The sequence below is a fragment of the Dromiciops gliroides genome, chromosome 2, assembly GCF_019393635.1.
Source record: "Dromiciops gliroides isolate mDroGli1 chromosome 2, mDroGli1.pri, whole genome shotgun sequence".
NCBI lineage: Eukaryota > Metazoa > Chordata > Mammalia > Microbiotheria > Microbiotheriidae > Dromiciops > Dromiciops gliroides.
In genome coordinates, this window is record NC_057862.1 from 650368194 (window position 1) to 650395613 (window position 27420).

The 27420-nt window shown below is 43.5% G+C and overlaps 2 protein-coding genes across 3 annotated transcripts in view; one reads left to right on the forward strand and one right to left on the reverse strand.

Moving 5' to 3' along the window:
* Positions 1-297: 297 nt before the first annotated feature.
* LOC122739470 (CENPB DNA-binding domain-containing protein 1) lies at positions 298-1944 on the reverse strand. The gene has a single exon (XM_043981201.1). It carries the CDS (start codon positions 1942-1944, stop codon positions 298-300), a length of 1647 nt encoding a protein of 548 aa, XP_043837136.1.
* An 804-nt stretch (positions 1945-2748) lies between these two features.
* The window catches only part of LOC122740026 (AFG3-like protein 1), a 40673-nt gene continuing 16001 nt past the window's right edge, over positions 2749-27420 (forward strand). The window contains exons 1-11 of one of the 2 annotated variants that reach the window (XM_043981798.1): positions 2749-2895; positions 10238-10295; positions 11055-11123; positions 13345-13439; positions 14277-14426; positions 21108-21176; positions 21658-21782; positions 22849-23119; positions 24655-24792; positions 25087-25240; positions 26422-26529. In XM_043981798.1, the coding sequence (XP_043837733.1) occupies positions 13419-13439; positions 14277-14426; positions 21108-21176; positions 21658-21782; positions 22849-23119; positions 24655-24792; positions 25087-25240; positions 26422-26529 (1036 nt within the window). In that variant the 5' untranslated portion in view covers positions 2749-2895; positions 10238-10295; positions 11055-11123; positions 13345-13418. The remainder of the gene's footprint in view (positions 2896-10237; positions 10296-11054; positions 11124-13344; positions 13440-14276; positions 14427-21107; positions 21177-21657; positions 21783-22848; positions 23120-24654; positions 24793-25086; positions 25241-26421; positions 26530-27420) is intronic. The other variant, XM_043981799.1, reaches the window with a different exon arrangement.

The following is a 27420-nucleotide window of genomic DNA, read 5'->3' on the forward strand; positions in this document are numbered from 1 at the left end:
ATCTTTAAGCATAACTGCTCCAACTCAAACACTATCTTTAGTGTGTTAGGTGCAACTCCTCGTCTTTTAATAACACAAATTTAAGGGGAATTTTAAAAATTAAAATTTAATATTTATAAGTCAGAAAATGAAAACACCAACTAAAAATAAACTCCGACTTGCTCTGCAAAGTGAGACATCAAGTCATGGGAAGGAAATGGGAAGACATTATAATCCTTTTCTATATCATGAATAGCTTTCTTCTTGCTATTTTTCTTGATCACTTTACTAAGAAAATTTCCACCTCCAAAAAGCATCCTACAATAGTTGCTTTGACCTGCGTTTCTTTTCATTGTACAGCTCTCGATAACAGCTAATTGTATTATTGACTCCTCTTGAAACTTTAAATTTCCTTTCACTATTGGGATCATTATTTGCAAGAATTTGCATGCCTGCCTCAAAATGGGAAAAGGCTTCAGACAGTTCTTTTGTGGTCAGTTGTCGGAGGATGGGTGAAGCATCTTCATTCTCTTCTTTCTCTTCTGCAGCTCGCTCTTGTTCTAATTGCATAAGTTCCTCATTGGACAGGTCTTCATCATGGGACTGTAACAACTGGCCTACATCTGCTTCTACAAGTTCTCCAAAGCCTATGTCATTTGCAAGGGCCACAATGTCTTGCTGAATCTGTGTAATAGTTTCTATTTGAGAAACATCATGAACATGCACACACTCAGGCCACATCTTCTTCCACACACTATTCATCAGCGATGGTTCAAGTTCATCCCATGCTTCAGCAATGTTGTCCACAGCATTCATAATGTTGTAGTTTTTCCAAAATTCCCTAATTGTAACCGTATCATCTCTATCAGTTCCTCCTATGAGATGTTGAAAAGTCTTCTTCAGATAATGAGCCTTGAAGGTGGAGATTACACCTTGACCCATGGGTTGGATGGGGTCAGATTTGTTTTCAATGAGGTATTCTACTCTTACATTATCAGCCAGATCGCTTAAATTTACAGGGTGACAAGGGGAATTTTCTAGGATGAGTAATGCTTTGTTGGCAAGATTATTTTGGGCACAGTACTTTTCAACAGCAGGGCAAAAAAAGTATGTAAACCATTCATGAAAGATACTCCTTGTTACCCAGGCCTTTTTGTTGGAACGCCAAATCACAGGAAGATTTGGCTTAGAGTAGCCCTTCATAGCCTTGGGGTTTTCAGAATGATACACCAGTAATGGCTTCAACTTAAAGTCACCCGCAGCATTGCTTCCTAGAAGCAGCATCAGGCGATCTTTGGCTGATCTAAACCCTGGGGCAGCATTCTCTTCCATAGAAATAAATGTGTTTTCAGGCATACGCTTCCAATAAAGTCCTGTCTCTCCAATGTTAAAAACGTGGTGAGGTGTGTACCCACCCTTTTGGATGATGCTTTTTAGCACTTCTGAATACTTCAGCTCACCAGCTGCAGCTGTGCTGGCAGCTTCATTACTCACCTTGATGCTGGGCAAACCATGCCTTTCCTTAAACCTCACAAACCACCCTCTACTGGCACTAAACGTTTCCATTTGCGAGCTTTCGCCTTGTTCTCGCTGCAAATCATCAAACAGACTTTTTGCCTTTTCTTGAATGATCATCGTGCTCAGTGGTGCATTCCTCCGGTTCTGATCCTCGATCCACAAGCTTAACAAGCGCTCCATGTTTTCCATCACCGCGCTTCGATTTCTGGTCAGCTGAGTGACCCTTAAAGGCGAAGCAACTTCCGAGCTCGCTTTTATTTTCTCTTTATTGTCTCGAATTGTGGCCACAGTGGAGATGGCCAGCCCTAATGCTTTCGCAATTTGACTGAGCTTCTCACCCTCTTCAAACCTCCTCAGCACTTCCAGCTTCACGTCTAGAGTGATTGCTTTGCGCTCCCTTTTGGCGTATCTGATGCTGGTTACATTTAGAGGCCTTTTCCCTGGCATTTTTCACTTCCAAAGTCTAATTAAAATCCCAATACTCTGTTGGTTCTGCTTGGGCTCCTTCCTCTGTTGGGCTCACACCCCAGCCCTAGGTACAGGACGGGGCGGGAGAGGGCCCACCGAGGTCGCGGCCCTGATTGGGGTGAGGATTTTAGGTCACCAACAGGCCCCAGGCCCCAGCTTTGCTCATTCCCCGGCCTGGGGCACTCTCGGAGGGCTCAATTCTCTGCTCAGCCCTGCTGCAGGAGCAGAAATTGATTGTGTGTGTGTGTGTGTGTGTGTGTGTGTAGTTTTTTTTTTGGGGGGGGGGTTGCTGCGAGCCAAGGGGGAACTAAAAATCCCGTTCAGTGGGAAGGAGGCTAGAGAAAGGGCAAAGGGGTTCTCCGCTTTGATTCGTTCTGTCACGATTAAGTTCCAGAATCCTAGATGAAAGGGGAGGGATGCCCGTAATAGTTCCGGGCCTGGACCAAAGGCGGGGCGGAAAACTTAGATTGAATGGGAAGACCCCGGAAGTAGGTGTCTCTGACGATGCCTGCGCTCGGCATCACCAAATGATGGGTGCGCATCCGGGGAGGAGGGGCGGCGGCACGGAAGACTGCTGGCCTTGTCACGCCGCGCGCCGGAGCCGAACGCCGCGTCTATTTCCTGGCTTTCTTTCAAAAACAGGTTCCGCCGTAGACACCTAAACTGGGGGGCCTTGCGGACTCACTACGCATGAGCCGTGAGGGGCCGTCAGGGGGTGTGGCGCGACTATGACCGCTTTGCTCCTGCGCCGGCGCGTGTGTGCCCGGGCTGCGCGAGGTCAGGGGGTGGGGCATGTCGCACAGGCTGCTGGCGGCGGTGGGGAGCCGGACGGCGGCTTTGCCGCTGGCCGCGCTATGGCGATGTGGCTGGGGCGCCGGGGATCACAGCACGGCCAGAGTGGGCCTGAGGGTTCTGGAAACCACCCGGCAGGTGAGCGGGGGAGCCGGCGCCGGCCTGTTTCCGGCCGGTGCCGAGGGCGGTGTTTCTCACCTCAGCGCCTGGATGACGCCACCAGGACGCGCCGGATGCGCAGGGGATGCTGGAGGGGTCGCGGAGAGAGGGGCGGGCTCCTGACGCTCCGTGACAGCCTGGCAACCTGGCCGCCGCTTAACTGCTCTTGGCCGGGCGTTTAGTTTGGAGATCTGGACCTGGAAGGGACCTTAGAGCTGATCCCCTCCAGCTCCTCCCTGCCTGGAGTGGTGCTCACGCGACCCTCCTTTACGGAGCCGTCATGTGGCAGCCTTATCTCCCTCATTTGAATATCTCATTTGCATATAGTCATTTGCTTGCTCTGTTCCCCAGTCAGGCTGTAAGCTTGAGATGGGGACCTCTGCTTTTCTGTGTATCCCCAGGGTTTGACACTTAGTAGGCGCCTAGCTACCGATTGACTGGCATTGACCCCCCCACACGTCCTCCCCCCACTCTGTGCGTGTGTATTCGCTTATCTCAGTGCTGAGCACTATGCTAAGCGCCCGGAGTCAGAGTGAATGAAATAAGTGAGGTCTCTGCTCCCAAGGGCGTCCAAGTCTGGTAGGGAGGATGTGACACACACGCGGCCCAGTCATTACAATTTGGCTGAACTTTGTAAAGCGGATACATTTTTTACCTTTAATCGAGTGACCAAGTGCGCAGGAGTGCAGAGTGTGCTCTAAGTTAAGATAAGGCGGCACTGTCGGAGGTAGAAAGAGAGCATAAGAGTATGGAAAATTTCACAGAAATAAAGAATGTTAGGTGGAAGCGATGTCAGCAGTCTTCCAACCCGAAACGAGCGCAGAAAGGGAAGGTGACCCAGTTCATTCTGGGGAAGAGATGAACGTCATGAAAGAGCTAGCGTTTCTGCTGATTGGGCAGCAGCCATACGAAATGAATTATCTTCTTACACACCGCTTTTCCCATCTCTTTCCATTCTCGTTCACCTGCAACACCTCAGCCATGAAAGGCATCCAGTATTAATAAGCGCCTGCTATGTGTCCCATACCATGCTAAGCACTGGTGTGAAGAAAGGCAAAAAAAAAATGCTCCAGGCTTTCAAGAAGTTCACTGTTTAATGGGAAAGATTGTGCAAACAACTATGTGCAAATAGGATATATACATGGTAAATTATAATCTCAGAGAAGGGGAACAGGGAAAGACTTCTTGCAGGAGGTGGGACACTGTCTTTAACTTATTGTTGTCATTGTATAAATCACTTTCCTGGTTTTGTTCATTTTACTCTGCATCAGTTTATTTCTCTGAAACCTCCCCATTCATCTTTTCTTACAGAACAAAAATATTCCATTATATTTATAGAGCATAACTTGTTCAGGCATTCTACCAATTTATGGGCATCTCCTCAGATTACCAATCTTTCCTACCTCAAAAAGAGCTACAGGGGCAGCTAGGTGGTGCAGTGGATAGAGCACCAGCCCTGGATTCAGGAGGACCTGAGTTCAAATCCGGCCTCAGACACTTAACACTTACTAGCTGTGTGACCCTGGGCAAGTCACTTAACCCCCAATTGCCTCGCCAAAAAAATAAGGTGAGAGGTGGTGTTTTGCACATAGGCATGTTTGTAGACAGTAGGGAAGCAGACAGACAGGGGATGATTAAAGCTGACAAAACCAGAATGGAATGGGATCATTTGTGCTTCTGGAGGAGATTGCCGTGGGAAGAAGGGCAGCTTCATGTGAGATGGTTTGAGGAAGGAAGTGGCAGGAAGCATCTGAGTGATGTGAAATGAGGAAAAGGAGGGATGTAGTAAAAGGGAAGGCAGTGGATGGTGGGAGGAATCAAAGTCTTGACAGGGAAAGATCTTTAATAAAAAAAGATAACAAAACATTTGAGAGAAGATATCATTGTAGAGTTGAACTGGTTCACCAAGGAGTCAAGTTGGGAAAGGGAAGAGAGTATAAATCCAGTGTAGTGATGGCCTGGGAAGGAAGAGGGTTGTAGAGGTTGGAGGTCATGGTGAGGTGAGGACAAAGACTGAGGGAGAGGGAGAGTTCATAAATGTGGGAGGGAAATACTTGTGGGTGATGGGAACATTGAGGTGGTGATGTTTCTATCAGGAGAAGGTACTTAGATGTTAGAGTGGGAAGGCCCTGGAGGGAGTGAGGGGCAGTGGAAGAAATGTAGCACTTGGAATCATAATTAAACCACAGGTTTCCAGCTGGCAGGGACCCTCTGGGGGGGGGGTGTTTTTTTAAGTGTTTTTTTTTTTAGTGAGGCAATTGGGGTTAAGTGACTCGCCCAGGTTCATACAGCTGGTACATGTTAAGGGTCTGAGGTCAGATTTGAACTCAGGTCCTCCTGACTCCAGGGTCCGTGCTCTATCCACTGCGCCACCTAGCTGCCCCAGGACCCTCTCATTTTACAGATGATGACACTAAGGCTAGAGAAGCCTGGTGACTTGTCCCAGGTTACACATAGAGCCACATGAAGCAGAGCCACCACTTAAACCCAGCTCCTAGCTTTTCCCTGTATGCTGGAAAGCCTGCATTCAGATCACCCAGGGGCAAATGACTTAATTTGTTTGAGCCTCAGTTTCTTCATGTCCGATGTCGACGAAGAGATCCCAAAGGACTAATGATGAAGCATACAGTCCACCTCCAAAGAAAGAACTGATATGGATTTAACGCAGACTGAAGCATGCTATTTTTCACTCTTTCATTTTTTCTCTTTTATCCAGGTTTTCTTGTACAAAATGACCAATATGGTGATGTTTTACATAATAGCACATGTCTAACCTATATCTGCTTATCTCATGGGTGTGTAATTTAAGATTCTAAATGTGGATTCTAATTTGTTCCCCCAGTTTGGGGGAAACTGACTAAAAATCACTGATAAAACGAGTTTAGGTTTTTAAGGGTTTATTGAAAAATAGAAAGAAAAAGATTGAGAACAGAATTCTAACAGCCTGGCATTCCTATCTTTCCTCAAATTTCCTGTGAAGTCCTCTCCGCCACCACCATCAAGTCAGGAAGCCCAAAAACCCCAGCGCTCTCTGCGCAGGCTCCCTTTCCTCCTTCCTGTCTCCTCCCAGACCATAGGAGACTCCTCAAGTTGATTGGCTAGTAGCCTTGATAGACAGCACCCATGAGCAAACGTCATTTCCTGACGCCAAGGAAAAGCCACAATGCCTCTGAGGCATTTTCCTCATGGTGGAGCTTTCCCACAGCAAGTCTCCAGTAGGTGGCGTCATTCCAATCATTACATGGGGGAGGGGGGAGAGGAAGGAAGGATAACATTTGGAACTCAAAACTTTAAATAAAAATTGATATTATTATAAATAAATAAATAAAATGTCAATGGACAAGATGGTCTCCAGGTGTGCTTCCGATCTAAAATCCTGTGATCTGGTGCTTTTAGAAATTGCCTGGCCCAGGTCCCTCATTTGACAGTTAAAAAAACGGATGTCTGAAAAGTTAAGGAACTTGTCAGAGATCATGGAACTGGATTATGGGGTTGATAATAATAACTACTACTTACATTTTATATGGTACTTTGTGCCAGACCCTGAGCTAAGTAATTTACAATTACTATCTCATTTGATCCTGACAACAATCTTGGGAGGGAGGTGCTATTATTATTATCACCATCTTATAATTGAGGAAATTGAGGCAATCAGAGTGTCCTGCCCAGAGTCATACAGCTAGTAAGTGGCACAGGTCAGATTTGAACTCAGGTCTTTGTGACTCTGGCTCAGTGCCACTGAGCTGCCTCTTGGCATCTGAGCTGGACTTTGCAGGCTGGGTAGGTCTGCGGTTAAAATTGAGTTTGGACTATCAGGAAACATGTCTGGTGTAGACAGTAGTGTAAACAAAAGCCCAAAGTGGGGCTGTGGGAGAATGTACTAGAGGGATGATGATTGGCTAGAGTATAGAGAATATGAGGGGGTGGAGAATGTGGAGAATATGGTGAGACTTTCTTTTTTGTGGTTTTTCCCTTTTGTTCTGTTCCTTCTTTTACAGCATGACTAATGTGTAAATATGTTTAACGTGATTGGCAGGGGGAGAGGAATAGAGGGAGAGAAGGAGAAAAATCATTTGCAACTCAAAAACTTAGGAAATGAAATTTTTTTCTTCTCTTTTTTATGTTAAACTATTTTTACATGTAATTGGGAAAAAATGAAATATTATTTACAAAAAAAGAGATGGTGAGACAACTGAACATGAAGCCCCTTAAACTGAGCCCCTTGTCATCTTCTGTAATCATTTATTTTCTTTCTTTCTTTTTTTTTTTTTTTGGTGAGGCAATTGGGGTTAAGTGACTTGCCTAAGGTCACACAGCTAGTTAAGTGTCAAGTGTCTGAGGCCGGATTTGAACTCAGGTCCTCCTGAATTCAGGGCCAGTGCTCTATCCACTGCGCCACCTAGCTGCCCCTGTAATCATTTCTTTTTTTAAGTGAGGCAATTGGGGTTAAGTGACTTGCCCAGGGTCCACACAGCTAGTAAGTGTTAAGTGTCTGAGGCCGGATTTGAACTCAGGTCCTCCTGACTCCAGGGCCGGAGCCTCTATCCACAGAGCCACCTAGCTGCCCCTTGTAATCATTTCTAATGCCCTACTTCTCTCAATCTCCAAACACATAGCACATCTTTCTCTGCCACTTCAATAGCCGAAGTATAGAGCCAAGCTCATAGGATTGTAGAATTTAGAACTGCAAGAGACATGAGAGATGATCTAATGCGATCCCTTCTTTCATTTTGCCATTGGGGGAAACTGAGACCTATAGAGGATGTTACAGTGATAGTACTAGACCTGGCATTTGAAGCTAGGCCTCTGATGACAAAATCTGCTTTTCTTGCCCCTGCACTACAGTACCATCCCCGCTTTTGTAAAATGTTTGATATTACTTTGGAAAGGTGGGTTTGGTTTTGTTCTGTTTTGAATTTTGTGGTGGGTGGGCTACATCTGTGGCATTTTATTTTTTGGATTGGGGAAACCCATAGAGCAGCATGAAGTAATGGTGAGAGTGCTGGCCTGGAGTCGGAGGAGATCTTGGTTTGAACCCTGCCTCTTATGCCCACTGGCTTTGTGACCCTTCACAAGCACCTTGCTTTCCTCTGAGACTCCCATTTCCTTATCTGTAAAAAAAAGAGATATTAAGACCTATTGTGGGGCAGGTAGGTGGCGCAGTGGATAGAGCACTGGACCTGAAGTCAGGAGGACCCGAGTTCAAATCCGGCCTCAGACACTTGATACTTACTAGCTGGGCAAGTCACTTAACCCCAATTGCCTCACCCAAAAAAAAAAAAAAAGACCTATTGTTCCTTATAGAGTTGTGGTGGGGTGTCTGAGTTAATGTAGGTAGACTTGGTAAGCCTTTGGGTGTTGGCTATTGTTATTTTGCTTAGTAATCTCATTTCTACACAAATTTTTGTAGTTTGATCATTGAACAACACCATGATTTGGGGGGCAGCTCTTGGCTGCCCTGTTCTATTTTATGCAAATTGTCTGATTGTCTCTGAGAGGGTTCCTACAGGTTTAACTCACATGTGTGCATTCTTCTTAGCTATCTATTGCCTTTTTTCTTTTTTTTTTAATATTTCCTTTTCCCCCTATTACATGTAAAAAAACAATTTTTAATAATTTTAAAAAAATTTTGAGTTCTAAATTCTCTCCCTCCCTCTTCCCCCCCTGCCTCCTTGAAAAGGCAAGTAGTTTGATATGGGTTATACATGTGTAGTTGTGTAGAACTTATTTCCATAGCAGTCATGTTGTGAAAGAAAACACAGACCAAAAAAAGCCCAACCCATGAAAAGCATAAAGTGAAAAATAGTATGCCTTGAGCTGCTTTCAGACTCCATCAGCTCTTTCTCTGGAAGTGGATAACATTTTTCATCTCCAATCCTTTGGAATTGTCTCTGATTATTGTATTGCTGAGAATAGTGAAGTCATTCACAATTGATCATTGTATAATATCACAGTTACTATGTAATGATCTTCTAGCTCTGCTCATTTCACTTTGCATCAGTTCATGTAAATCATCCCAGATTTTTTCTAAGTGCATCCTGCTCGTCATTTCTTAGAGTACAATAGTATTTCCATCACAATGATATACCACCACTTGTTCAGCCATTCCCCAATTGACAGGCAGCCATCTTTTTAACTTGGCTTTACTTTTAAATTCTTACTTCAGTCCTAATTCAGGCCCCAGCAGTGGCCAGAGCCCTGCAGAAAGTGAACAAATGCAGTGTGAAGGCATTTGAAGGAACCTAGTGACTAATGAGAAACAATATATAACGACTTTCATATAAAATTTTGTAGGTATCATTCACCAGAAACTTTCCTACCCTTGAGCAATACAGGTATATGTCAGTAGGGGTGTGTGTGGGTGTGTGTGGGTGTGTGTTGGTCCTAACCTGTGTCTTCTTTGGTATGGGAGTTGCAGGAAGGAAACTCCCTCTGATATTATGGATTCACAACCATTCTGTGACTTAGAGTCTTTCTGAGTTTCTACGTTTGCTGAGCAGTTGGTTACATGTGTTTGCCAGCCAGATGGTGTGTCAGGTAGAACTGGGGCCTAGATGATCTTAATTCCTGGGCTAGCTCTCTCTGTGACCCTGTGCCTCAATACTAGGAAGCCCCTCGGTTCAAATCTCACCTTCGATATCTACTGTCCTCTAGGGGCCTCGGTGATTATCAAAGTCACAGGTCCAGCAAAAAAATGAAAAAACATATACCCACTATCTTGTCTTAAACTTTTTGACCTGGAGTAACTTTGTCCATATGCTTCTATGGCTGTTGTGCTTGGATTTAATATTATACAAAACACTTCTCACTGTTTTAAAGTATGCAATAAAAACAAGCATTTTTCTTTCTGGGTTGAAGTTCCCTGGCAAGAATAAGTGGAATCTGTACAACCTCTATTTTTGCTTTCCTTGACTCCATAGGGGGAAAGAAAAGTTATTTGCTAGATTGCCTAAAGCTGAATCCTAACACCTTTTGGTGTTTTCATACTATTTGGCTTCACTCTTTCTTAGAAAGGCGTATTATTGTGACAGTAATAATCCAATAGCCAGGAATGCCTGAAGCAAGCAGTATTTAGCTTTTCTGCTGCTAAGGGCAGGGGTGATAAAAATGGTCCATGTATTGCTGTGGTGAATTTAGTTTCTGTTTCCCTGTCAGAATCACTTTTTTCACATTCTGTAAGCAGAAGGATCAAGATTGTAGGTTTAGACCTCAACCCCTATCCCTATCCCCTTAGGGACCCACAAGCCTCAAAGTGAGAGAGTGCTCTGATGTGTCGCTGGGGCCGGGATACTGATTAGCTCTGATGTTTCTGTGTCTCCAGGGAATCCACTTTCAGCAGCCGGCTCTGCAGGGAAGGCCGTACTCGAAAGCTCCCAAAGGTACACACTTTTCTTCTGTTTTTGAACAGGACTTGTGTGGGGGGGGTAGATGACACTGTAGCCTCGCGGGGGCGGGACTTTTCCAGAAAGAAGTTGACTTATAAGTCTTCTCAAGGCTGTTTGAAGTAATAGGCTCAGAAGCTTGTGTACTTTTATCAGAGAACTGAGTGTTTCTTTGAGGAAAGAAGTCAAAGTAGAGGTTACATGGAGACTCATGGAGAAGTTGCATTAAGAAACCAAAGCTGAGGGGCAGCTAGGTGGCACAGCGCTTAGAGCACTGGCCTTGGAGTCAGGAGGACCTGAGTTCAAATCCGGCCTCAGACACTTGACACTTACTAGCTGTGTGACCCTGGGCAAGTCACTTAACCCCCATTGCCCCCCCCACACACACACACACAAAGAAACCAAAGCTGGAAAATAGATTCATTTTTGGCAGAAGTAACAGCAGGGTGGCTGGCAGGTCTTGGGTTGTGTAAAGTAAGTGACAGGACACCAGAAAGCATGCTACAGAACCCACAGGCTAGAGAGCGGCTGTGCCCTTCCCACTGGGATTTGTTATCCTGAGATCAGCAGCTGGCATCCTGTGTGCCAGGAAATGTGGGTATAAATGATAATTCTAGCAAGTCAGTGGGGAAAGAATGGGAAAGGTCCAGGCTCTATCCCTGTTTCTTTCTCCTGAGTTGATGTTACATAAGGACTTTTGAAGCTTGTGTAATTGATAACATTTAAGGCCTGGAAACTGATCATTTTGTCTCTAAGGCTTTGAGAAGTATTTTAAGAGAAGCGGAAGAAGCACAGGCAAAGAAGAGTCGGCACCTCCGAAGAAAGGTAAAGGAGCCTCCAGACTGCCACGGTTTGCATCTAAGCCTTTTTTAAATGAAAGAATTCTGAGTTTGATCATTTAGGATGACCTGCTGATCACATGCCAATGAAAACAGGTTCTGATGGGATGCCAGCTTCTCTTTGTTAACCTTCTCTGCACCCTGCCCATAATCTCCAGTTGTCTGAGTCCATCACCTCATTCCTATGTTTTGTTCTGTTAGCAGTCCTGTTCTCATCTTAAGCCTTGGAATAGGCTACTAAGTTACATTCTGTAGCACAGTCAGATATGCACGAACCTCATCTGTGATCCAGATTCCAGAGCTGAACAATCAAGACCATTCAAATTTCGTCTCACCACAGCCTTTTCCTACCAAGGCAGCTCTGGTGTAGTAGAAAGAAACCTGGGCTGCGTCTGACTCCAGGAGACCTGCTTTCGAGTCCTGCCTTGTCCACCATGACTGGCATCCTTGGGCAGATGAATTCCCCTCTGTTTATTCTTCCATAAAGCATCCATCGAAGTCCTTGCACTTTGTACTTACATAAGACCATCTGGGTGCTCTTGAACACTCTACAAACTGTTCCTCCACTTGCTTCTTGTTATTGTTTTCAAGTCTTGTTCAGGATGAGAGCATATCAGGAGAGTGCACATTTGTCGGTGCTCACTGAGGGTGCTACTGACATTAGTAAATAGCAGAGAAATTCTACCATCATTTTTATTCCATAACTGTTTTCTGCCTCCTGGGACAAGCAGGAAGGTTGTCCTTTGTGCTTGGCCTCTCTTGCAGACTAAAATTTTACTGATACAACATCATTCGATTAGCATGATATTAATAATTTATTCTTGCTTCAGGTATTCTTCCTTCATGATGTTTTGAGATAAAATGGTGGAGGGTGGGAAGGGAAAGGAACTAGCATTTATGTACTACGCTAAGCACTTTTACAAATGTTATCTCATTTATATAAAAACATGAATAAGCATGATTATCCTACATAGAAAAAGAATTTTCTTGAGGAACGTAGTGGATTATTTTAATGATCCTGATACAGAGGCACAGAGATTATTTTTTTAGGTCAAGATTTTTCTGTAGCTTTTTTTTTAAGTGAGGCAATTGGGGTTAAGTGACTTGCCCAAGGTCACACAGCTAGTAAAGTGTTAAGTGTCTGAGGCTGGATTTGAACTCAGGTATTCCTGACTCCAGGGCCGGTGCTCTGTAGCTTTTAAAACCCTAACTTGCCCTTAGAAGGAAATATGGACCACATAAGGACTTCAACCACAGCTATGTGCAGGTTACAAAAATTTGAATAACTGTAGCAATCTCCATATCCGAGAGAAGAGATCCTATAGTCTTTGATTAGAAGAAATGACAAAATATAGTTCCATGAATCTGTAAAAGAGAAGCGTCAACACTGAGATGTGGGAACAGAGCAGCACCAGGATGCACCCCAGTGTTCAGGACAGCATCTACACCAGCCAAAGTCTGCAGTAGCTCCTGGTACCGTAGGGTTTGTGACCTGCAGTTATTGGCATGAATATAGGACTCCTGATCATCAAGGACCTCCCTTTGATGCTAGTACAGGTCCTTCCTCTTCAGGCCTGAAGGCACCCTGGAAACTGACCAGCAGGTAGACCTGACAGAGGCATCTGAAGCTGCTGCTCAACATTTAACTCTTACTTAAGACACAGAATCAGGACAAGGGTAGCACTAGTGAAAGATGTTTTCTTGAGGGTAGCAAGAGAAGAGCAAAGGAGAAGGACTTTGTATAGTACAAACAGATACAGGCTGTTTCTGTGACATCTGGTGGATCCTGCTTCTTGGACTCTGTTGAATCACTCCTTACTGCTAGATGATCAGGGTAGAGGTCAGTCAAGTGAGCGATCTTCTAGAGTGTGTTAGGTTTGTTTTGCTCTTTTGTCCCTTTCAAGGAGGCTTCAGATATTTTATTTATCCATCAGTTTCCATGCACCCACCATTAATTTTCAGTAATCCACCCCATCAGGGTAGTGGAGGGATTAAATCCTGTTAGTCTCTTACTAACTTGCTCTACCTTAGTTCTCATTACAATTCTAACGAGAAGTTGAATTTTCTGTTCAACCTTTGGCATTTTTTTTGAGCCTTGTTTTCTCTCTCTCCCCCCCCTCCCACTACATCTACCAGTTTCTGAATAGAATTACTATTCCTGGAAGTCATTTGCTGATTTCCTCAAGCCAAACTTTGTTTTCTTCTAGATGCTGATGAACCAAAGAACCATGGACTCGGAGGAAATGGCGGCAAGAGAGGAGGGCAAGAAGGATGACTTTGCATGTGGGCACGGATACAGAAGGTGTGTGGAGTTGCCCAGATGCACACCAAATCAATCCAAACCCAACTATGTGCTGTCCCCTCTATTGGCTCAGTGACAACTATAGAATTCAAAACTTTGGACAGTCTAATTCCTAAATCTCTTTTAGGTTTGCTGCACTAGTAATTATATGCCTTGTTCAAAGGGCTTCCACAGGGGGCAGCTAAGTGGCACAGTGGATAAAGCACTGGCCCTGGATTCTAGAGGACCTGAGTTCAAATCTGGCCTCAGACACTTGACACTTACTAGCTGTGTGACCCTGGGCAAGTCACTTAATCCTCATTGCCTCACAAAAAAAAGAGTATTCTCAAAGAGCTTCCATAGGGGGCAGCTAAGTGGCACAGTGGATAAAGCACCAGCCCTGGATTCAGGAGTACCTGAGTTCAAATCAGGCCTCAGACACTTAACACTTACTAGCTATGTGACCCTGGGCAAGTCACTTAATCCCAATCGCCTCATTAAAAAAAACCAAACAAACAAACAAATAAAAACATCCAGGTATGATGGAACCTGTATACAAACTTCCAATTCTAAAATCAGGGTTTTCTGATGGAATTCCTAATTGTTGATATATTTCCAGAGGCACTGGCTAAGAGTTTCCCTCCAAATAAGAATAGTCTTTTGAACCAGTCACATCGCACCTTTTGTGTACTTAAAAAGAAGGAAACAGTAAAATGGATTGGGTATGTTACAAAATGGGAAGTTTGGGGGCATCTCTGGTGATAAAGCACCATAGAAAAGGAAAGCTGTTTTTGTGCTTCTCTAGAATTTAAGAAAATCTTTTCATTTGTGTGAAATTCATTGGTTTCTCTTCCACAGGGAGAGTTCCCTTGGGACAACAAAGATTTCCGTAATCTGGCTGTCATGGGAGCAGGCTTCGCCATGGGATTTTTCTACTTGTATTTTCGAGATTCTGGAAAAGAAATCACTTGGAAGCATTTTGTACAATATTACTTGGCCAGAGGACTGGTGAGGGAAAAAATATTGTTTATGTGACAAGGAGAGAGGCTGCAAAATTCTACTTTAACCTATGTATTTGGGCGATTTCCACATCCATTTTGTTTTTGATTGAGGGTGACTAAGGAAATCCACTGGTGCCTTTTTGCTGAAGCCTTGCATTGGGTATGTGGAAGGATTCCTGCTTCTGGATATGGGCAGTTGAAGCATCTCTTTTGATCTATTTGTGGTCATATTCAGTGTACTTCATTCTGCTCCCATTTGGTGTGGAGGGGATAGAGAATGATCATTTTTCCTTATCACTCAGGCTTACTTTACTTACTTGTAATTCTCTCATCCTCTATTACAATTACATGCCTCATTGTGACATGAAGGAGACTGTCTTCTGAGGCTTTATCAACAGCTTTGGTAGGTGCTGAAAAGTGGAAAGGTTTCACAGCATGGGTCCCAACAAAATGTATGTCTGTCACCTAAGAACATGCTTTGCTAAGCAGAAAGCACGTGACCAAAAAGCTGGCCCCTCAGTGATGAAGTTTTTCAGCTACTAAAATTCATGACGACCATGGCCCGTACTGGTGAAGGTAGTAGTGCTCATGTCCTCCTGGAAGTGCTGAAATAAACAGTGCTTTTAGACCAGAACTGGGATGAGCCCAGGTAACTTGTTATGATGCTACTAAGAGCATCCTCTCTTATCATGGTGTTCTTCTCCTTTTATCCATACTCCCAGAAAGATGCCTTTCCTGGATGACCTCTAAGAACATTATCAGAAACTAGCACATTTTTGGTTTATCCAGAAAGATTTTGTTTTATACTACAGGATATCTGATATCTTTGTCAAAAGTTAATGCATGGGGGCAGCTAGGTGGCGCAGTGGATAAAGCACTGGCCCTGGATTCAGGAGGACCTGAGTTCCAATCCAGCCTCAGACACTTGACACTTAATAGCTGTGTGACCCTGGGCAAGTCACTTAACCCCCATTGTCCCTCAAGAAAGAAAGAAGAAAAGTAGCACAAAAATAGACATTTTGCATTATCTTTGGATAGTTCATTGCTCGTCTCTTTTATTCCTTAAGGGCCATGGATTTTATTATGTGTCCGTATTGGTCTTCAGTACCAAGTGATACTGAAATTGGATAATAGTGGTATTTAATGGGCACTATACCAATTCAGATTTAGGAAGGAGTAATCCTCAATTTCCCATCTGACCTCAAAAGAACATTTGCTAAAGGAAAATAGAATTTTGAAGAGTTGAGGTGCATCCTATTGGATATTGATTGTTTCCTTTGATAAAGAAATATTGAAATGATCATCTTTAAATATGAGAATTTAGAAACAGGTTCCATTTGGGCCTTTAATTGTCAGGGTACCAGTATCACCATACTTCTATTTTTATCATTCTTCTAGGAAAGAATTACCTCTTTCAGTTATTGGGTCAGAATCTGAACAGAGGAGAAGGTGGAAAAGCCAGGAATATTTGGGACCTGTGTACTCTATTCCCATGGAATAGCTTTGCTTTCTCTGTTTTCCTTTTCCAAGTGTTCTCAGGGTAGTTACTTGGCACAACTGACAACAATACACCCATTCTAGAAACCCAGCCTTTAACCTAAGCTCCAGGGAATATCCTGCTTCATTTAAGTGTTTATTGCTTCTTCCCCAGTTAGATTCTGCCTGCCTTTTTGCTCTCACCTTCCTCTTGTGTTCATATTGGCAGAACTTAAACTCTTCAATTAAAATAAAATGTTAATTCTCCCTTTTGGGGAATATAAAAATGTCCTCCTCTCTGCAGAATGAAGATCATATTACTTAGAGATAATGTTTAGCACTGGCTTTAGGATCTCTGGTATCCAGGGAAGTTTAATATAACATGGCTGTGAAGGACTTTGCAGGAGGCCGAGGCAGGCTTCCTAACACTTGTAGCCTCATCACCTCAGTAAGCTTATTTGTATATCTCAGCTTAAGATGTATACAAGGTGGGCAACATATTCCAATGGCATCCATCAGTCTGAGGACTTTCTATGTATCATACGTGGTTGCTGAAAATACTTATATGGCCATACCAGCCTGTAACATTCAAACGACTCAGTGAAATATTTATGGAACAGTATTTTGTGCTCAATAAAGCATTACAGGCCACTTGGGCTGTGATATCCAATAAGGAGGACAAGGTAATAGTGAGGACAAAGCAGAAGCACCATATTTTTGTCTTTTTAACCTAAGCACTATTAAGGCAGCCTCCTGCTTTAATATGTAAGGTAAAAATAAATACTGTTACATCCCATTTTGGGGTGGAAAGAACCATAAATGTGATTGGGTCATGGTATTATCTGAGGTTGCAGATACTTTTTTTTCCCTATATAAATATTTTATTATTTTCTAGTTACATTTAGAGATAGTTTTCAACATTTGTGGGGTTTTTTTAAGCAACAAACATTTATTTTATTTTCCAGTTATATGTAAGGGTAGTTTTCAATATTCATTTTCATAAGATTTAGAGTTCCAAATTTTTCTCCCTCCCTCCCTTTCCTCCCCCCCCCCCCCCAAACATCGAAACCAAGCTATATAAGTACAATCCACAAGTGTTCTTTTTATCAGTTCTTTTTATGGAGGTGGATAGTAAGCTTCCTCATTAGTTCCTTGGGATTGTCTTGGATCATTGCACTGCTGAGAGTAGTTAAGTCATTCACAATTGCTCATTGAACAGTACTGCTGTCACTATGCACAGTGTCCTCCCAGCTCTGCTCACTTACAGCTAGGGCAGCCAGGTGGTGCAGCTGATATAGTAGTTTCCAGTAGTATACATCAAAGTTCATGAGTCTTTCCAGGTTTTTCAGGGATTATCCTGTTTGTCATTTCCTGTAGCACAAGACCATTCCACTACAGTCATATAGCACAGCTTTTTCCATCATTCTTCAATTGATGGCCATTCCCTTGATTCTCAATTCTTAGCCTCCACCAAGAGTTGCTATAAATTTTTTTTGTACAATTTTCCCCCCTTTTCTCCTTTTTATGATTACTAATGTTAACTGTTTCCCTTCCATCCTATTCCCTTCCCCTTATGATATTTATCCTATTATCTTCTTTCATCCTATCACTCTTCAAAAGGGATTTGCTGCTGTCTGTCCCCTCCCCCACTCTGCCTTTCCTTCTTTTGCCCCTCTCTCTTTATCCCCTTCCCCTCCTATTTTCCTCCAGGGTTAGAGGGATTACTTCACCTTCACCCAATTGAGGGTGTATATCATTCCTTCCTTGAGCCAATTCTAAAGAGATTGAGTTCTTTGAGCCAATTCTGATGAGTGTTAGGCTCATTTACTGCCCAGATTAAACAGATTACTCCACCAGTTGGGTGTGTCTATTAGATCCTCCTTGAGGCAGCTCTGATGAGTTTAAGGTCTATGAGCCTTTTATGTTGAGTGTAAACATTCATTTACTGCCCTGCTCTCTCCATCTCTTCCCTCACTCATAAGCCTTTTCCTGTTACTTATCATGTAGGGATTTCACCTCTGCCCTCCCCCCTCCCCCAATGAATTCCCTTCACCCCTCAATTTAACCCTAAAGATGCCACACCTAGCTAAGTGACCACAGTGGACAACGCATCACCCTGGACCCAGGGGGATCCCCAGCCCAAACCTGGCTTCAGACCAAGACCAGCGCCCACCTGTCCGACCCCAGGTCTGTCCCCCCAGCTCCAATTTTTTATGATTCTCTAGGGTCTTGTATTTGAAAGTCAAATTTGCCATTCAGTTCAGGTCTTTTCATCACAAATATCTGAAAGTCTTCTTTTTCATTAAAGTCCCATTTTTTCTGCTGAAAGATTATGCTGAGTTTTGCTGGGTAGGCGATTCTTGGTTGTAATCCCATTTCCTTCGCCCTTTGGAATATCATATTCCATGCCCTCCAGTCCTTTAATGTAGAAGCTGCTAGATCTTGTGCTATCCTGACTGGGGCTCCACAGTACTTGAATTCTTTCTTTTTGGCAGCTTGCAATATTTTCTCCTTGACCTGAGAGCTCTGGAATTTGGCTATAATATTCCTAGGAGTTTTCCTTTTGGGATCTCTTTCTGGAGGTGATCAGTGGATTCTTTCCATTTCTATTGTAGCTTCTTCTTCTAGAATTTCAGGGCAATTTTCCCTGAGAATATCTTGGAAGATGGTGTCTAAGCTCTTTCCTTGATCATGGTTTTCAGGTAGACCAATAATTTTCAAATTATCTCTCCTGGACCTATTTTCCAGGTCAGCAGTTTTTCCCAGAAGATATTTCACATTGCCCTCTATTTTTTTATTCATTTGGATTTGCTTTTTTGTGTCTTGGTTTCTCATAAAGTCACTGGCTTCCATTTGTTCAATCCTAATTCTTAGGCAATTATTTTCATCAGAGAGCTTTTGTACCTCCTTTTCCATTTGGCCAATTTGACTTTTCAAGCTGTTGACTTTTTTCTCATGTCTTTCCTGCATCATCCTCATTTCTCTTTCCATTTTTTCCTCTACCTCTCTAACTTTATCTTCAAAGTCCTTTTTGAGCACCTCTATGGCCTGAGACCAATTCGTATTTTTCTTGGAAGCTTTAGATATAGGGGCCCTGATGTTGACATCTCCCTCTGAGGGTGCCCCTTGGTCTTCCTTGTTACTGAAGAACTTTTCTATAGTCCTCACCTTTCTCTGTCAGCTCGTCTTGCCTTTCTTTTACTTGACTTTTAGCTCCTTGAAGTGGGGCACTGTTTCCAGGCTGCAGTATCCCAAGCTTAAGAAGTCCCAGGTGGTATGATTTAAGGAGGATCAGGTTCTTCACTCGCCCGGCCTGTTACCTGGTCCTTAGATGACCCCAGACCAACTTGCTAATCAACCAGCTTTGTGTGTTGTGGTTGTTAGCTCCAATGAGCCTGTGCCCCTCTCCCACCTGGGCCACTGCTACTTGAAGCTACCTCCTGGTTCTCAGTAGGGGTGAAAAATCCAAGTTCTGCCTTAGCACCAGCATAAACCCCTGTAGTCTCTCCCTCTGCCCAGGACTCAGCCCTCTCACCAGACAGCAAGCTTAGTTTCAGACAACACTGGCGCTTCAGTTGATTCAGAGCCTCTGGGGATCTGCTTCTCTGGTGAGGCCTTCCTGGGACTGGATCTGTGTCAGGGTGACTGTGGGGTTGGGCTCGACTCCTGTATTAGCACAGCAGCTCCCTCCTTCTGACCTTCCAAGCTGTTCTTGGTTAGAAGATGATTTCAGCACATTCTTCTGTGAGTTTTGCTGCTCCGGGAATTTTCCTATGGTGTTATTTGGATGTTTTTTGGAGGGATCATGTCATGAGTTCCGGAGCTCCTCTTCCTTCCTATTTTAACATTAGCAACTTGGATCCTGGTCACCCAGTTTTACCTAGTCTAGAGTTCCAGCCTGGTCTGGTTCCTCCTCAAGTCCTCCACCACCAGCCTGCTTCAACCACGAACTCGGTTACAGATACTTTTGAATTAGAAATATTTACCTTGATCTTTGTTGAAGTCTAAGATGAGACCTAAATCAGTTATTTCAGGTTTGGTTGGATTTATAGTTGGACATTTGAAGGCCTTCCCCAATATTGCCTATTTCTGTATTTTTTTTTCAAAATATTTAAACCAGTGTGGTCCCACCAAGAATGTATTAGAATGCTGGGGGGTTCCTTTTTTTCTTTTTGCTAATTATTGTTCAGTTGTTTTTCAGTTGTCTGACTCTTCATGACTCCTTTGAGGTCTTCTTGGCAAAGATACTAGAGTTGTTTGCCATTTCCGTCTCTAGCTCATTTGACAGATGAGGAACTGAGGCAAATGGGGTTAAGTGACTTTCACAGGGTCACCCTTATTAGCAAGAAATGTCTGAGGCTGGATTTGAACTCGGGAGAATGAGTCTTTCTGACTCCAGGCCCAGAGTTCTATCCACTGTGACACCTAGTTGTCCTGCTAATTGGAGCATAAGATGGTAACTTAGGTTGCTTTGATTTCTTCCAATTTCTATCATTATTAAGGCATCTCAAATTCCCTTGTATTTTATCCCTCTGTGTATTTCCCCTGTAGACAAAATGTAAAATCCTTGAGGCCACAGACTGTTTAGTTTTTGTCTTTGTGTTTTCAAAATCTTAGACCAAAGAGAGTGTTAAATAAAGGTCTGTTGAATTGTATAGTAAGAGAGAAGGAAGACACCTTTCTTCTCCCATTATCATTAATGAAGCAGATGACAAACACATGAATCTGCCTTTCATTAACTTCATCCCTAGGCTAAATTAATGAGAGACTTGCTTTCTGTGAGCAGGGGTCTATGGTACTAAACTTTCTAGGATCAGAAATGCCATTTAAAGTGGTTTACTTTATGGTCTGTGTGTCAGGGGTATATACTCCATGTATTCTTATTCATTTGGATTTTGAGACCTTTAGTTCCTTGACATTCAGCTGAACAAAATGTTAATTTCTCCTCTAGAATTGGATCCTATTTTTAAAAATGTAAATAGATTAACACCCCAGGCTAGCAGTGTCCCAATGAGGAAAAGGAACAGCTAGATCCAGTACTGTGGAGAATTAAACCACCTTCTAGAGAAAGTTGGAGGGTTTGGGGCCTCTGTAGTGTTGGATCCTCGGCAGAATGCCCAGCCTCCGCTGCTGAATGTCCTCTGTTCATAGTGCCAAGCTTTCCTTTGCTAGAAGAGTATCTTGTGTATAGCTGCTTATCTCTGCTTCCTAGGTGGACCGACTTGAAGTTGTGAACAAGCAGTTTGTGCGTGTGATTCCTACTCCTGGAGTATCTTCTGAGGTGAGATGTGAACTCAATACTGATTTGTCCAGACAGCAACTGGGTTCACTAACTGGGTCTTCTGAGTCCTGTATAAAATGACGCTAACCATATTTTCATTGCTTCGATTCAGCTTTAAAGACCACTCTCAGCAGACTGGGAGGAACCAGGAGCAAAAGGGGATAGGAATGGTGAAGAGAACAGGCAGACTAGGAGTTTGTTTACAACCATCACATGCTGTGAGGTTCTAACCAAGGTAGCCCACAGCCTAAAGGAAAAAGAGGAGAAAGATCTGGCTTATTGAAATAGTATCAAGGGTTGAGTTCCCATACATTGTCAGGTCTTTAGTGATGAAATCAAATGACCATGGGCAAAGGAGGCATTACTTGAAGAAGAGGCATTAGTAATAGAAGGATCACCTCAGAGAAATGGCCTAAGTTGCTGTATGTTAAGGTTGTTTTCGTACAACTCCCATTAGCTTTTAGTATCTTGGTCTCAGCAGAAATCCGTGTGGTTTAACATCGGCAGTGTTGACACGTTTGAGAGGAATTTGGAATCTGCCCAGTGGGAATTGGGAATTGAAGCTGCCAATCAGGCAGCAGTGATTTATACTACTGAGAGTGATGGGTAAGTAGAAGAAAGGGGCCCTTGGGACATACATAGATTGGTGTCATATTCAGCTTGGGCATTGGTTCTTTTTTAGAGGGCTTACAATGTTTAAGCACTACTAATATTTAAAATGCCTGGGTGAAGAGGTGATTAAGCTTATAAAAGGAGGCCATAGAAGAAATTAGCCATGTAGCTCTCCTTTGGGCCCAGCTCAGGTCACCTAACCTCTGAAACCCATGGTGATTTCTCCATTTCACCTTTTGTGGTACTCACCAGTACCTTTTGTATATCCTTGTACTGTTGTGTTGTATGATTCCTTTACTAACTCGTTTATTGTTTAACTTTCTTCCTGTATTATGGCTTGTCTCGCCAACTAAATGAGCTCTGAGCTCCTTAAGGGGGGAGACCATGTTGACCACTTCTGTGTATAGCCCACAGTTCAGAATACAGTGCTGTGCCTATAGCATGTGCTTAATAGGTATTGTCTTTTATGATTGGATGGACAAGTGCATGGAATGACATTTCAGTCATTCTTCTCATTGGTGTTGAGTTTAGAGTGTTCATTCAGCATTGGCCTCAGTAATGTATTAGTTCCTTTTACAAACACAAATGAGACAATGTCATTCTGGGTACTTTGTTTTAATACCTTTTTACCCAGATAAGGGATACCGTTGTATTCTTAAATCATTCCCATTCCCCCTAAACAGGAACTTTAGTATCAGTAATGAGTGAAAAGGTAAAAACTGGGATTGACTCTGGAACTGAAATTGTAAAATACTAGGGCCTTGGGGAATGGTAGGTATAATGCAGTAAATTTCCTCTAACTTCCATGGAGGACAAAACAGGAAGCTGGAATGTCTAAAGCCCCTCTGAGATGGCAGAATCAGGGCAAAGTAAGATTGCATATACCCTGACTCCAAAGTCTTTTTTTTTTAAAAAAAACAGGAATTTGTCACGTAGCATAATGAAATATTTAGCCAAGCTACTTTTAGGGGCTCTTATATTTTGAAGGTGTGACGGTAATGCTTTGTTGCCTTTCTCTCAGTGACAGTGATGTTTGTGATATTTCATTTTACTTTTGCAGCTCTTTCTTAAAAAGCCTAATTCCCACTCTGCTTCTGATTGGGATTTTCCTCTATGCTCTGAGGCGAGGCCCAATGGGAGCAGGAAGGGGGGGACGAGGTGGGGGCCTCTTCAGTGTTGGCGAAACAACTGCCAGAATCCTGAAGAACAACATCGATGTGCGGTTTGCTGACGTGGCGGGCTGTGAAGAAGCCAAGCTGGAAATCATGGAGTTTGTGAACTTCCTCAAGAACCCCAAACAATATCAGGACCTCGGAGCCAAGATTCCAAAGGTGCTGCTCCAGGACTGTTTCGGTGTGTCAGCTCCCAGAGCAGAGAGCAGGGTGTTCTTAGAAGTAGAGGTTGAGAGGTCTCTGACAGCTCGCTCTCAATAGAAAAAAAGTCAGGATGCTCTGTCTGGTTTTCTGTTTTGTTCCCTCCTCTGTGCTATAAAATGTCAGGGGCCTGACAGGTCTTTGTGGCCCAGTGTAGGAAGTCCCCTTAGTCTCTGCTGTGCAAGATCAGGACTGCTTGTGATTTTGCTTATTTTAATATATTTTAAATCATTGTCCACTTGTACGGCCTGGTAGCTTTGCTGCATAGCTATCTAGCTACACAAAGCATTTCATATGTACAGGTATAGAGCATACATTAATCCATACTGCAGCTTCCTGTGGATACCAGATTCATAGTTTTCTTCCTTCCTTCCTTCCTGTCTTTCTTCTTTCTTTCCCTTCCTTCCTTCCTCCCTCCCTCCCTCCTTCCTTCTCTTCCTTCCTCCCTCCCTCCTTTCCTTCCCTTCCTTCCTGTCTTTCTTTCTTTCCCTTCCTTCCTCCCTCCTTCTCTTCCTCCCTCCCTTCCTGTCTTCTTTTATTCCCTCCCTTCCTTCCTTCCTTCCCGTCTTCTTTCCCTTCCTTCTTCCCTCCCTCCTTCCCTCCTTCCTTCCCTTCCTTCCTTCCTTCCTTCCTGTCTTTCTTCACCTCTCTCTGATTTTCAATGTAACCTAGAGCCAAGCAGGCAGAGAGTATGGGAAGTTCCCCGAACTATGAAGTAAGGAGGCCTTTTAAAGCAAAGTACTTCCTTCTACACCTTTCAGGGAAGATGGGATCCAAGAAAGAGAGCAGGCCTGCTTTGTTTGAGGTGAGATAGATGGGTGTTTTGTATTGGCACGAAGGTCAGTTCTCTTCCTCCACACTGTATCATCTCGGGCAGAGAGGACCCAAGTGGAGTTCAGGGGAGGGAAATCAGTCTCTCCTGCCTGGCCTCCAGCTTCAGGCCTTCTCACTCTGGCTGTTCTGTTTGCTGGGAAGTAGTGTAAGTTTCCAGAACACCAGATCCAGCCATATTCAGATTTAAATACATCGATAAATTCCAAAGGTTAATCACAATATCATCTCTCCTGTCACCTCCTCCAAGAACACAGATAATTATAAGGTGACTCTTTGTTAGAGTGTTAGGGTATTTACTCTATTTCTCTTCTGGATATATGGGCTTATTCTAACCCTAAAAGTTATAGGAAGCAGCCTAGATAGAATTTGCCATTGTTTGCTATCTTCCCTCATCCCGCCTGGGATGCGGTCCTATCCTCTGGGATGTAACCCTCCTCTTGTCTCTTGTGAATGGCAGCTGCTCAACCCCACTACCTTTAGCTAAAGCTTCATAGTAATATTGAATGCTGAAATCTCTCGTAAGGACTTGTATTCATGATTTAGAGCTTTCAGTTATCTGAATGATCCTTGTAGCATTTGATGTGATTGCTACTGGCCAGTCTTTGTCTCTTACACAGCAGTCTGTTACATCTCTAATGCCTCCCCTCTTCTTGTTTCAGGGGGCTATGCTCACTGGGCCTCCTGGTACTGGGAAAACACTCCTTGCCAAAGCAACTGCAGGGGAGGCCAATGTTCCTTTTATCACTGTGAATGGCTCTGAGTTCCTGGAGATGTTCGTGGGAGTTGGGCCTGCGAGGGTAAGTTAGACAATGCCATCAGCTGTACAAGGTTGTGATGCTGCATCTACTGGACACAAACTCCTTGCTGCCTATAGGCTCTCCATCTAAGGGCCACCCGTCCATAAGAGTCCTGATGATGAATGAAATACGGCTTCTAGCCCTGGAAAAATCATTAACCTTGCCACCGTTTTACTTGTGGGGGCTGGGATTTCGGAAAGGGTCAAGCGTCAAAAGGCCCTGGAGTCCTTGCAGGTTTAAAAGATACAAGGAATCTCCTTCATACCCATGATGGCATTGCTGGTCTTGTTTTAGGTTAGGGACATGTTTGCAATGGCTCGAAAAAATGCTCCCTGCATCCTATTCATTGATGAGATTGATGCAATTGGAAGAAAACGAGGTCGTGGCAATTTCGGAGGGCAAAGTGAACAGGAAAACACCTTGAATCAGATGCTTGTTGAGATGGACGGTGAGTTACTGTGTACTTATCTGCAGTTTTGGTCTTTGCTCTGTGAGTTTCATATTGTCAGTACTTGTTCAAGTCTGAGGGAATCCTTGGGGTCTATGGGCCCACCTCTAGCACCTTATTTCACTTCAAGGCTTTCCTAGAAAAGTCATCCTGGTGACTTATTTTCTAAGGACAAAGGCTTTTGGTCAAGCATAGTAGAAAAGGGTGCTTTTATTCAGTGTCACTACCAGTGTCCATCTAAGCTTAGATGGACATGAAGCATTCTTAGCATTTGATGGAATTAGGGGAATTGGGGGTTGGAAGTGGGAGGGGAGCCCTTCTAAAAGTTCTCTGAATAGGAACAGCCTGTGAATGCTTATTACCTTACTGAATGGAAAGGGAGAGCCAGAAGACAACTAGGTGGCTTTGCAGCCAGAGCGCAGCCAACGTCAAATCCTTAATAGTTATATGACACTGGGCAGGCCACTCCCTCTCACGGAGTCTCATTTTGCTCATCTGTAAAGTGAGGGGCTGGACTTAATAGCTCCAGTTCTGAGTCCTGCCCGTCCTCTGAGGATAGAGCTGGGGAGAGAGGGAGCACATGCACATCCTTCCTCTGCCTCCTTTTTTCTCATTCCCTGATTCCAGAGGGCTTGGTGGACCCGGAGAGACTCACGCTGGGGAGTCTGGATAAATGGGTGCAAACTGAGATTGGCAGCCTTGCAAACTAGCCCTGGGAACGTGCAGGGCTGAGTTTTAGCTCTGCCCAGGGCCCAGGCAAAGCTGCTCAGTTGGCAGAGCCTGGCCTTTTGAGCTTTTGTTTGTCCATCTGTGAAGTCAAGGTTTAGCTCTGCCACAGAGCTAGGAGAATGACAGGGATGGAAACCTTTTGTATGTATACAACACATTGAGATCTGGGGTTGACCAGATTGGATGTGTAAGTCAGCCTTATTGGGAGGTGTGAATGGGTTAGGGTTAAAGCTCTTGGAAGGCCCCTGGGAATTCTTATAAGAGCTCCCCACTGTGGAGGAATTCTTTTCAGAAATTCCCTGGTGCTTGAGACTGTTCTCAACTCCTCTCTGGCAGTGCAAAGACTCGGTGTTTTCCAGTTTTTCCACGGTCTTTTCTGTGTGTGTGGACCATCACCCCAGGCCAGACCCCCAGCAATTGATGTTAGAACGGACATTTCTCTTTGCCTTTAGGATTTAACTCCAGCACCAATGTTGTGGTACTTGCGGGGACCAACCGCCCAGACATCCTGGACCCAGCACTAATGAGACCAGGGCGCTTTGACCGTCAGATTTACATTGGTAATGATGATGCTATTTTCAGTCTGGAAAATGTGGCTTTAGTCTTCACCTTTCTTTCCTAGGTTTGATTGGAATCATTAGCTGTGTAGTAAGAGGCCTCCTTGTAGGAGATCCTGATACTGTCAAGTTAGGAATTTTAAAGTAGAAAAATAAGCATGGTGAATTGGGGACCTCTTTCCCCTGCTCACCTCCTTTTGGTCAGTATTGTCTTTTGTTTGTTCTCTACCTGAGTATCCTTGGTGAAATTTTAATTCCATGCTGGCTCTCTCCTTTACTGATGATTTTTTCCCCTTCTACAATTAAATGGTGTGTGCTCTGATAACATAAACAACTTATTAATGCATCTCTAAGGCAAATATGGATGATCTTTTTGATTAGCCACTAATTTGAATTAGAAGAAACTGAATTATTGTTAGATCCACATATCCAAAATAGAAATTGTGGATTAGGATGGTGTTCATTATAACCAGTGGAGTGCTGGTAAATGTTTCACAACTGGCTTGCTAGGAGGAAAAAACCCTATATGTATATATTTCTCCCTAAGTTTATTATAAATTTTCTCATATAAAGTATAGGTAACACACAGTTCACAGATCATAATAAAATGTACAGTACTATTTAGTGTAAATGCCATAAAGCAGATTCTTGCCAAAAATTTTCTTTGATTTTTGCCAAAACTCTTGTGTCCATGGCCAGCCTGAGGTTTCAATTCAACCCTGATTCATCAAATGGAGTTGTCTCTCAATCTCTCCTGAGTCTTTTTCCAATAAATATATTGTCATTTAAGTCTGTCATAATGATGTGCTGTTCAACTATTTCTCGTCCTTGTACAAATTGTATTCAGTGATCTGAAACCTCTCTTACCTTAAACACCACCATAACCTTGCTTTC

Coding starts and splice junctions, on each gene's coding strand:
- LOC122739470 (XM_043981201.1), bottom strand. CDS start 1,944: ATGCCAGGGAAAAGGCCTCTAAATGTAACCAGCATCAGATACGCCAAA.